At 43.2% G+C, this 11,167-nt stretch overlaps 1 protein-coding gene across 2 annotated transcripts; it reads left to right on the top strand.

Annotated features, from left to right (window-relative positions):
• Positions 1 to 11,167, top strand: afg3l2 (AFG3-like AAA ATPase 2). 2 transcript variants are annotated; one of them, XM_072669171.1, is made up of 18 exons: positions 1 to 194; positions 1,530 to 1,629; positions 1,734 to 1,814; positions 1,960 to 2,108; positions 3,271 to 3,423; positions 3,517 to 3,591; positions 4,668 to 4,792; positions 4,885 to 5,158; positions 5,430 to 5,567; positions 7,283 to 7,436; positions 7,542 to 7,649; positions 7,806 to 7,931; positions 8,250 to 8,360; positions 8,557 to 8,672; positions 8,758 to 8,958; positions 9,278 to 9,472; positions 9,566 to 9,839; positions 9,920 to 11,167. In XM_072669171.1, exons 1-17 carry the CDS (start codon positions 102 to 104, stop codon positions 9,806 to 9,808), a joined length of 2,442 nt encoding a protein of 813 aa, XP_072525272.1. In that variant the 5' UTR covers positions 1 to 101; the 3' UTR covers positions 9,809 to 9,839; positions 9,920 to 11,167. The 2 variants fall into 2 exon arrangements, with proteins under 2 accessions (XP_072525272.1, XP_072525271.1); XM_072669170.1 differs by having other exon boundaries at positions 9,566 to 11,167.

Below are 11,167 nucleotides of genomic sequence, written 5' to 3'. Positions count from 1 at the left end.
TGGAAGCTCTCCTCTCCTGCTCTTTGGCATGGCTCGTGAAGTTATTTATGCGTTAAACTCTCTTCCTAAACACCGTTACCAGTGTTGATTTAGTCTCCGCCATGGCACACAGATACCTTCGCCTTTCCAGAGGCTGTAGGAGCCTCCTCGGCGTTTTTCTGCCCAACTACAGAGCAACGAATTGCGGGCGAGTGGTAAGGTGTAGCCTTATTGAATGCAGCTTTAGCTTGTTGTGCTAACCAGCGTTAGCCACTGACAGTTACCCTTCACGAACGTTGCTGCTGGCCAACTTACCTAAGATTTGACTTGTCTAACGTTATGCTTTAGTGTTTATAGCCTATATAACTGCACATATTAGGAAAAGGGTAACTTAACACTTAGTAAGTTCGTTTTTTAAAAGCTTATGCACACAATCTAAAGTAAAAAGGGGGAATTCTGCTTTGCCATTAGGTCTATAGCTGGAAAACCATTGCTTTTATATTTAGCTAATAATTATTAGGTAGTAAAACCAATTAAACCAATTCATTTCCCATGACTGTACTGGATATTTATTTCCCCCATGACTGTACCCCCCCCAACACCCCCCCCCCCCCCCAGTTCACCTGTACCAGGTATCAGTGTTCTTAATGGTTTGGCTTAGATGTCTGAGGGAACCCAGGACTGGTCTAAGAACCACTGTATTATATCTTAAATTGCTGCTGTAGGGCATTTGTTTGTCTATTTGCTCTGCAGTAGGTCCGTAAACCTTACTCTTCATACTGTACTATACTGTACTCATGTCATTGTACAATGTTGTAGTCTTTAGAATCAGCAATTGCTCAGAAGCCTTTGTTGTAATGCTTATAACATCGTTATAAAGGCTTGACAATCAAATATGATGGTCCTATTATTTCTTGTCATGGTCTAAATGGAAGTGAGCAGTGTATATGCTGTTAAAGCCAACCTTAAGTCCTTGCCTTGGGCTGATCATATATTTGATAGAGCGGTGCAACTTTTTTTTTTTTTTTTAGAGGATCCCTAAGATGAGAGACTTAATTTCCTTCACTTTATTGAAATGAAAGAGTTTAATGTGATGTGTAAGTATGTACTATTCATGTATAATACCTAAGCTGCAAAAAAAAGCCTGTTTTTAGAAACTGATTTGAACTGATGCCTTTAAGGTGGATAAGGTGATAAGAGCTTGTTTATGTTCATTTTAAAGGCGCAGTAACGGAAACAGCCTGTGTAATTCAAAAAGATAAAGAAAGGTTGGAAAACGGACATGTAACAATTGACATAACGCCACACAAATGTTATAAGTGGAGCTCAAGGAAAATTATAAAATATAAGAAAAGCAATGTAGGATGTGGGCCCTTTTAATAATTGAAAAAAAAAATCTTTTAAAAAGTTCAATTTAAATAAGAAATAAAACCATCTGCTATTTTATCTTGTGCATGAATGGGACAAATTAAAAACCAGTAATATCTTGTTTTGTGCACAGCCTCTACCACCATTCCCACCTGACCCTGAACTTGCCTGTGTTTTTTCAGATATCTACTCAGAGAGAGGCGCTGCAGACTCTGGACAGAGGAGCGTTGCTTTCCCAGGTTTTGGGAGCGTACAGAAGATTAAGCTCTAAGCCTCCGAAAGGTATGTTATCAACATGAAGGCTTTTTATGTTGGGATGCTGCTGCTGCTGCTACTCTTTCAGGTTGTGCTGTCCTTGTTTTCTCATATATCTTATCTTCTCTAAGGATTTGAAAAGTACTTCCCAGATGGCAAGAATGGAAGCCCAAAGAACAGTGAGCCCAAACCGCCCAGTGCGGAGGCCAAAGGTGATGTATCATTTCTATCCTGTTTAAGATTGCGGTAGTAGGCTGTACTTATGCGTCCACTGGCCTTGGACTACTGCTGCATGAATTTTGACTGTACATAAAGCTGTTTATGTATATTTACATTTTAGAATGTCTTTTATTCCAGAGGCAAAGCCAAACAATTCACAGAAGACCACAGATAAATCTAATGGAGGTGCAGGAGGAGGTGGTGGGGGTGCAGGAGGAGGTGGTGGGGGTGGAGGCAAAAGGAAAGGAAGGAAAGATGACTCCACCTGGTACAGTCGTCTCGAAAAGGTTTGGCTCCTGTTGATGTTTTGTTGTGGATATGATTGTGGTAAATATCACGACGAATAACTCCTCTGCCCTCCATTTGACCTAGAGGAGAGTATTTCTCTCATAGGCAGTATGGGGTCCCTGGGCAAGACTCCTATCTCATAATGCTACGTTCACCTACCTCTGTAACATGAGCAATACATAATCTAAGGCCTTTCACACCAAGCAATATAAAACCAAAGGCTGAATCTCAAAGGCCTCCCTGTTTCTTGAGGTGTGCTAGGTCATAAAACATCAGCGTCTGTACCCAATGTCGTATGTCTCATATAAAGCCATTATATGAAGGTTGCATGGCTTCATATTTAACATTGCGTTTACTGTTTGGGTAGTGAAGCCACAGTATCTGTAGTATCTGTATCTGTCGAAGCTGTCCATTATTGAGTCAGTAGGGAGCAATTTGAAATCCATATTGCCATATATTTCCATATTGTATACTGTTTAATGTTAAATGTTCTCTTAAGCACACTTTAAAATTACTTGCTGCAACAAACCACATAATTATGCGTCCTAATAAGAATTGGTAGCTTGGTGGTTAAAGCACTGAGATATTGATCACAGGGTTGTGAGTTTGATACCTGTGTCCACAAAGTTGGGCCCTTAAGCAAGGCACCGAACCCTCTCTGCTTCAGGGGTGGCATAGCATGGCTGACCCTGCCCTCTGAGGACGCAAGGAAGTCCTTTAGATGACTCTGAATGAAGTATCTGACATTTACATAAAAATATATTTTAATGCCCAATTTTAGACAGCCCAAGTTACCCAACACACTCATTAGTACTCTCCCCTTATCGCATGTAATGCTCCCAACCACTGGGAGGACTGACGCATGCCTCCTCCTACACATGCGTAACCATCTTTTCCAACTGGCTAGCAGATACCCAGTGCTGGCCAGCTTCACGCTAATGTGGTGTGGGTGGAGAGAGAGAGCCATCTTCCCACCCGACGAGAGCAAGGCCACTTGTGCTCTCTCTGGCTCCGGCTGCTGATGGCATGCAGCATGAGCCGGGTTTCGAACCAGTGATCCTCCTAGTCTTAGTGGCAGCGTCCACAAGTGGCCTAATTGCAGGACCACTCTGAGCCCTATGAAACCTCACTTTTGAATTTTGCCTTTTTTTTTTTTTGAAGGGTGAGTTCCCATGGGATGACAGGGAGTTCCGTATGGTTGTCCTGGGTTCTGTGGCCCTCTGGACATTGGCCACATACCATTTGTTCTTTCGGAGTGGAGGAAAAGAAGTCACCTGGAAAGACTTTGTAAACGGCTACCTGGCTAAAGGATTTGTGAGTTTCTGGTTGCTGATTTCATTCCTAGCTGAGTTTGTTTGGATTGCAGTCAGTGGACTAAAACTGGGGTTCTGTTTTCTTCTTGTGCAGGTTGAGAAGTTGGAGGTTGTGAACAAGCGTTATGTGAAGGTCATTTTCCCTCAAGGAAAAGCACCAGTTAATGAGGTGAGTTGTAGTTCTTTTGTTTGGTTGTTTTTTTACTTGGTCAGTAGTAAGTTCTTTTAAGGCATTCAGCATCAGTACACCAATCGAGCACTTCATTAAACCATCTCTTTGTTTCCACACTCATTGTCCATTCTATCAGTTCCACTGACCATAGAGCAGCATGTTGTTGTTTTATAATTCCAGACTATAGTCCATCTGTTTCTCTGCATACTTTCTCATGTTAGCCTCCTTTCACCCTGTCCTTCCGTGGTCAGGACCCCAAAGGACTGACCACCACAGAGCAGGCAGTATTTGGGTGGTGGGTCATTCTCAGCACTGCAGTGACACTGACGGACATGGTGGCGGCGGCATGTTAGTAGTGTGTGTGGATCAGACACAGAAGTGCTGCCTGAGTGTTTAAACCCCTCATCGTCACTGCTGGACTAAGACTAGTCCACCAACCAGAAATATCCAGCCAGCACTAATAAAGGACTAGAGGATGACCAACACAAACTGTGCAGCAACAGGTCAGCGTCGGTCTCTGACTTTACATCTACAAGGTGGATCAAGTAGGTAGGAGTGTCTAATTAAGTGGACACAGTGTTTAAACACTCCAGCAGCACTGCTGTGTCTGATGTATTCGTACCACCAGCACAACACACACGCCGCCATCACGTCAGTTACACTGCAGCACCTGGAATGACTTAGTACCCAAATACTACCTTCTCTGTGGACCAGGGTGAAATAAGGCTAACAGAGTATGTAGAGAAACAGATGGACTACAGCCTGTACCTATATGGTGAGTGGAGCTGATAAAGTGGACAGTGAGTGTAGAAACAAGGGGATGGTTTTAATGAAGTGTCTTATCCGTGTATGTTTGCACACACAAGCATGTCCTTAATTACAGTTTGTCCTTAGTTATACAGTAGCTCATGGTGCACAATAACAGGCAGTAAAGATTTCATGCATGGACTAAAGCAGTGCTTTGTACATTGCTACCACACATACATGTTCCATTGATTGTTTTCTATAAATCATAACACAATAATGTAACGATTAGTGTAATATAATGGATTTTATTGTATTGTTTTTAACAGCCGTATGTGTGGTTCACCATCGGTAGTGTGGACACCTTTGAGCGGAATCTAGAGACCGCTCAGCTGGAGTTGGGTATTGAAGGGGAGAACACACTGCCAGTGGTCTACTCCACTGAGAGTGATGGGTAAGACCAAATGTAACTGCAATAAACTATATAAATTAATGGAATTCTCATTTTTCATGTGAAGACACGTAGTGGTCTGAATTCCCCCCCAGGTCTTTCCTCCTGAGCTTGCTGCCCACTATACTGATCATCGGCTCCCTGCTCTTCATGCTGCGGAGGGGGTTTCCCGGTGCAGGTCGTCCCGGCAGGGGCATGGGCGGCCTGTTCAGTGTCAGCGAGACCACTGCCAAAGTTCTGCGGGACGAGATTGACATTAAATTCAAGGATGTCGCTGGCTGCGAGGAGGCCAAGCTGGAGATCATGGAGTTTGTGAACTTCCTCAAGAACCCAAAGCAGTACCAGGATCTGGGTGCCAAGATTCCTAAGGTAGTAAACTGACCAAAGGCTTCAGACCAGAATCTGTTCTCTGAACATGGTGCTAATAATTAAACGACCAGTTATCATGCAAATAAGATTATTCCATTCTATCTCTGACAATAATCCTCACAAAAAATTGATGACCTTAACGTTGGTTATGGTGTGATTGACTGCTTGATAACATTTTGTTGTATGGTTGTCAAACATTTAAGTTAATGTAATTAATTCAGGTAATTATGTATGTATTATTTGTAATAACCTTTGACTCGCTGCGTCTTAGGGGGCTATTCTGACTGGACCCCCTGGTACGGGGAAGACTCTACTAGCAAAGGCCACAGCAGGTGAAGCCGACGTCCCCTTTATTACTGTTAACGGCTCTGAATTCCTGGAGATGTTCGTGGGTGTTGGCCCAGCCAGGGTAGGTGAACTAAGCAACTGTCCTCTAGTGTTGAGAGAGGTTTTGGTTGAGTGATGAGGTTTTACCAAACGTAGGCCTTCACATTTTAGGTCAGAAATTGAACCTCTGTCGAAGCGCGAAGCAGATGACCACATGCCTGCAACATCCCTTGAGGGTATTCAGGCATAGTTAAGACATGGCCCATGGTGGACTTTGATGACTAATGGCTTCCTTTGTGCCAGTCTACCAGATGGGCCAGATTTGTGGATTACTTAGGTTGTTGTGATCCATGTGACCATTCTTCGTCGTAGAAGCTTTCAGAGTACAACTCCGTCAGAGTACATGTTGACCTTTAATTAAGTCTCAGTGATTAGTCTCATTCTTGGTTGGTTTTGGAGGGATGTGTTCTAGGTAGAGTTTAGGGTTCAAGTCCTTCAATTCTTAATAGTTTAACGGTGTTAATCTGATATTTAATTACATTTGCATCATATTTTTGGAAGTGTTGTGTTTACAGATGTGAGCTCCTTACAGCAGCTAGTTGCTGTCAAACAAAACATGTACATTAGCAACAACTTTTTAAAAATATATCAAAATAGTTCTATTAATTTTCCCACAACCATCCATAGTTTCTCAGTTAACTACATGAGATCCGCTGCTTTAAACAAAGATTATTTTGATTTCTTACATTATGATGTACTCCAACAAATTTACGCTTACAAAACTTACAAAAAGAGTTCCTATATGGTAAATGGAGCTGACAGAATGTACAATGAGTGTAAAAACAAAGACACTTTGTCCTTTGACACTGTCCTTTCTATCAGCTCCATTTACCAAATAGGAGCTCTTTGTAATTTTTGTAATTACAGGCTGCAGTTCATCTGTTTCTCGACATACTTTGTAAGCCTCTTTTCACCCTGTTCTTCAGTGGTCAGGACCCCACAGGGCTGACCACCACAGAGCAGGTATTATTTGGGTGGTGGGTCATTTTCAGCACTGCAGTGACACTGACTGACACGGTGGTGGTGTGTTAGTAGTGTGTGTTGCGCTGGTATGAGTGGATCAGACACAGCAGTGCTGCTGCTGGAGTGTTTAAACCCCTCAACTTTACTGCTGGACTGAGAATAGACCACCAACCAGAAATATCCAGCTAACAGGGTCCTGTGAGCAGCGTACTGTGAGCACTGATGAAGGACTAGAGGATGACCAACACAAACTGTGCAGCAACAGATGAGCTTCTGTCTCTGACTTTACATCTACAAGGTGGACCAAGTAGGTAAGAGTGTCTAATACAATGGACAATGAGCAGCACTGCTGTGTCTGATCCACTCGCACCAGCGTAACACACACTAACACACTGCCACCATGTCAGTCAGTATCACTGCAGTGCTGAGAATGACCCACCAACCAATTACTACCTGCTCTGTGGTGGTCAGTCCTGTGGGGACCTGACCTTTTAAGAACAGGGTAACAGGAGGCTAACAAGGTATGCAGAGAAACGGATGGATACAGTCTGGAATTATAGAAGTGTCCCTATATGGGAAGTGGAGCTGATAAAATGGACAAGGAGTGTAGGAACAATAATGTGGTTTTAAAGTTGCATTCTATATTTGCCAAAAAAACCCCAAAACAATTAATTGTAGCCTCAAACAATATTATGTATTAATTTTATTTATCAATTGTAGCACCCCCCTACTTGCAATTGTATCTAATACTGTGTACAAAATAAATTTCTCCAGGTCCGAGATCTTTTTGTTCTGGCTCGTAAGAACGCACCCTGCATCCTCTTCATAGACGAAATCGATGCTGTAGGTAGGAAGCGAGGCAGGAGCAATTTCGGGGGGCAGAGTGAGCAGGAGAACACTCTTAACCAGTTACTAGTAGAGATGGACGGTGGGTGCCTGACTTTGTTGTGTTAAAGCTTCCTATATATAGCATTCATTCCCGATGAGCTCAGTGTTTAGTAATTTAATGGTCCCCTATAATCTCTTCATAAAGGATTCAACACTGCCACCAATGTTGTGGTCCTGGCTGGCACCAACAGACCAGACATCCTGGACCCGGCACTGATGAGACCAGGACGCTTTGACCGGCAGATATACATTGGTATGTTGTCTTGGACCGTCTGATATCTATAGGGCTGGTGTCCTGGGCATGAAATAGTCTGCGCTAGTAGTGGTTCAACACTGGAAATTTCGATTAGTCTAGGCTTAATGGTAGTGCATTATCCATTCACCTGTTGTTTATTCCTACACTGTGCAGGTCCTCCTGATATCAAAGGCAGGGCCTCTATATTCAAAGTGCATCTGAGACCGCTAAAACTGGGCGCAGAGCTGGACAAAGAGGCACTTGCCAGAAAAATGGCTGCTCTAACTCCTGGCTTTTCAGGTAAGTAATATTTATTTATTTGTTTATTTATTTTTTAAACATAAATCATTGCTTGGCATGAAAGAAACTTATACATATGAATGAATGAATACATGAATGAATGAATGAATGAATGAATTGCTTTTATTCATTTATTAAATAACATTAAGTATTAAGTATTCATTTATGTAATTCATATTAGCAAGATTTACATGCAGTGCTCATAGTTTCAAGGATAAACAGAACCATTACTGGTCATATCTTGCTTATGTCTCAGAAATGAAATATTCCCTACCTCACATCATCATCATCTTCTTCATTTACTGATGCTGCTGGCAGGTGCTGACATTGCCAACGTGTGTAACGAGGCAGCGCTGATAGCAGCTCGCCACCTCGCCGACGCCATCAACCAGAAACACTTTGAGCAGGCCATTGAGCGTGTGATCGGAGGTGAGTGTGTGAACGTGTCGCTTATGTAAGCACAGCGTGCTAGTGTGGAGGAGATGCTGCTGCATACTGCTTCACACATCTTATAGCATCTCAGCTGGTGAAACACTGTGGGGTAAGAATTCCGTTTAACCCCTTGGGCTGTATGAAAGCACAGAAAGTACAGAGAGAGTTCTTCTAATTCTGTGTGGGTGTGCAGGCCTGGAGAAGAAGACACAGGTGTTGCAGCCTGAGGAGAAGAAGACCGTAGCATACCATGAGGCAGGACATGCAGTAGCTGGGTGGTACCTGGAACATGCAGACCCTCTGCTAAAGGTGAGAATGGGGTGAGAAATCCCACTTATTGGGGGGGTTGCCTGCTCTCTTGTATGCTGTAAGACTTGTGTCATTGTTTCTTCAGGTGTCCATCATCCCTCGTGGGAAAGGCCTAGGCTATGCTCAGTATCTCCCCAAAGAGCAATACTTGTACACCAAGGAGCAGCTGCTGGACAGGATGTGCATGACCCTGGGCGGACGTGTCGCCGAAGAGATTTTCTTCGGACGGATCACCACCGGGGCGCAGGATGATCTCAAGAAAGTGACTCAGAGCGCATATGCACAGGTCAGTCAGGATTTGACCAATTTTTTTTTTCCCTTTGGCCAACCACAGTGGATAGACATGGGACGTGTCACCTAGACTACAGTGAGAGTCTAAACTGTAGATACTACCCTTTTAGGAACCAACTGAAGATATACAGAATTGGCACTCTTTACAGATCATCTTCTGGTACATTTTGTTTAACAGAGTTACGCTTTTACCTGCCAGGGTACTATTGGCATTTACTATATCTAATCAGCTGATCTCTTCATTAAAAATCATTTAGGAGTAGCTAGTAGGATCTGGCTTCTGAAAAAAATGCTTTTCGTCGCTTGGTCCGCAGATAGTGCAGTTTGGCATGAATGAGAAGGTGGGCCAGGTGTCCTTCGACCTCCCTCGACAGGGAGACGTCGTTCTGGAGAAGCCCTACAGTGAGGCCACAGCCCGTCTGATTGATACAGAGGTTCGAAACCTTATTTCCACCGCATATCAGCGTACGCAACAACTACTGTCGGAGAAGAAGGCAGATGTGGAGAAGGTATGATCTAGATGCATGTCTGTTACTTCCTTTGTGTGCCCGACCTCATGATTTACCATATCCCCTTTAATTGTTGTTTTTTTTTCCCACTAGGTGGCGTTGCGCCTGCTGGAGAAGGAGGTGCTGGACAAGAATGACATGGTGGAACTCCTGGGCCGGCGGCCGTTTGCAGAGAAGTCGTCGTACGAGGAGTTTGTGGAGGGCACCGGTGGGTTGGATGAGGACACCACACTCCCTGAAGGCCTGAAGGACTGGAACAAGGAGCGCAAGAGCGAGAAAGAAGAGAGCACGGAGGAGCAGGTTGCCCGCCAGATCAAAGGCGGCATGCCTTTCTAGATAGGCGCAATAGGAGACTAAGCACTTATTGGTAGGAGAGGGACGAGTTTTTAATGCTTGAGTCCTGCTCGGGGAAGGAGAAGGTAACTGAAGCAGATCTTCTCTCAGCAGGAAGGGCTGGTGATATGACCTTGCAAGTCCATACTGCCGCACCCAACCCTTGATTGAGTTTGTTTCTGTTGCACAGCTGAATGTAGAGGTACGTGGAGAAACGATGCTTTGTGGAAAGGCATTTGTTGTCTCAGTGTCTTGGTCAGTGAACTCCAGGCTGAAAGTGAGTGAGGTTGGGTTTGATGGCAGACATCACTGCTTTGCCTCAGAATCCACATTTTCAAAGCAAACCCACAAATGCTCTAGCAATGTCTGAATTTTGATGACCAAGAAGAGTACAGCGGATGTTAGATGACTTCATAAGAACATTATAAGAGCATATATCTTTAAATGAAAACTAAAGTTCAGTATTTCTGGTTGTTTTTCAGTAATCTTTACCTCTCTGAAGGTCTCATACATCATAGCTTGTCTCTTCTCTGTATAATAGATCTATGATTAAAAGATGTTGATGCCGATTTTATGGTTTTGCATTGCATTGGAAAGGCAAAAATGCACTGTTCGTTCACTAAATTTGAAACAGAAAGACAACAGAAAGAGCACGAAATTCTGCTTTTTAACATGTTGAAACACTGGGTAAATATGGATTTTTATTTATTTTATCCATGCAAATTATTATCCACACAAACAGAGCCTGGTCACTACCTATCCAACCCAAAAATGAAAATCATCCTGAAGGATAAATCAGTAGGCCAAAGCCTTTTCTTGGAGCGCTTTTTTTGTGTTACCTTCAAACCATAGCATAACCTGCTCCTCTGCACCTACAAAGTCACATCTTTCTGAGTCTCTTTGCGGTAATCTACGAAGACCAAGCTCCCCAGCTCCAAGCCCAAATCAGCTTGTATGTATGTATGTGGTCACTCTCGTTAAGACAACATTAATTTGAAGCTTAGACTTATAGCCTTGATTACAAGCATTGATTTTTATAGCGGTTTCCAGAATATATCATGTGGCTTGCAAAAGCGAAGTCCAGCGGACACACAGATGAGCAGTGTGTTCTCCATTTTAGTCTAGGTTGCCAGTAAGCGTCTCAAAATGCATTATTTATTCAACAGAACAAAGCCTAATGTGGTGCATACAAGCCCTTTAATTCAGAAAACATCCGGCGAAAGCATCTCAATACACACACACACACACACACATATATTAGGCACTTCTGTGAGGCGTTCTAGCAATCTGGATTCTGTAAGAGTTCTTGTACATGTTGTATTTTGTGAAAATGGAATGTTCGAATAAATGTATATGAATTTA

This window comes from Salminus brasiliensis, chromosome 23 (assembly GCF_030463535.1).
Source record: "Salminus brasiliensis chromosome 23, fSalBra1.hap2, whole genome shotgun sequence".
NCBI lineage: Eukaryota > Metazoa > Chordata > Actinopteri > Characiformes > Bryconidae > Salminus > Salminus brasiliensis.
This window is presented reverse-complemented; position numbering and strand designations above follow the sequence as displayed.

Bases quoted from the DNA above. Each gene is read 5' to 3' on its own strand.
- afg3l2 (XM_072669171.1), top strand. From the start codon at position 102: ATGGCACACAGATACCTTCGCCTTTCCAGAGGCTGTAGGAGCCTCCTC. The intron at 195-1,529 runs GTAAGGTGTAGC...GTGTTTTTTCAG, and splicing joins CAACGAATTGCGGGCGAGTG to ATATCTACTCAGAGAGAGGC. The intron at 9,473-9,565 runs GTATGATCTAGA...TTTTCCCACTAG, and splicing joins AGAAGGCAGATGTGGAGAAG to GTGGCGTTGCGCCTGCTGGA.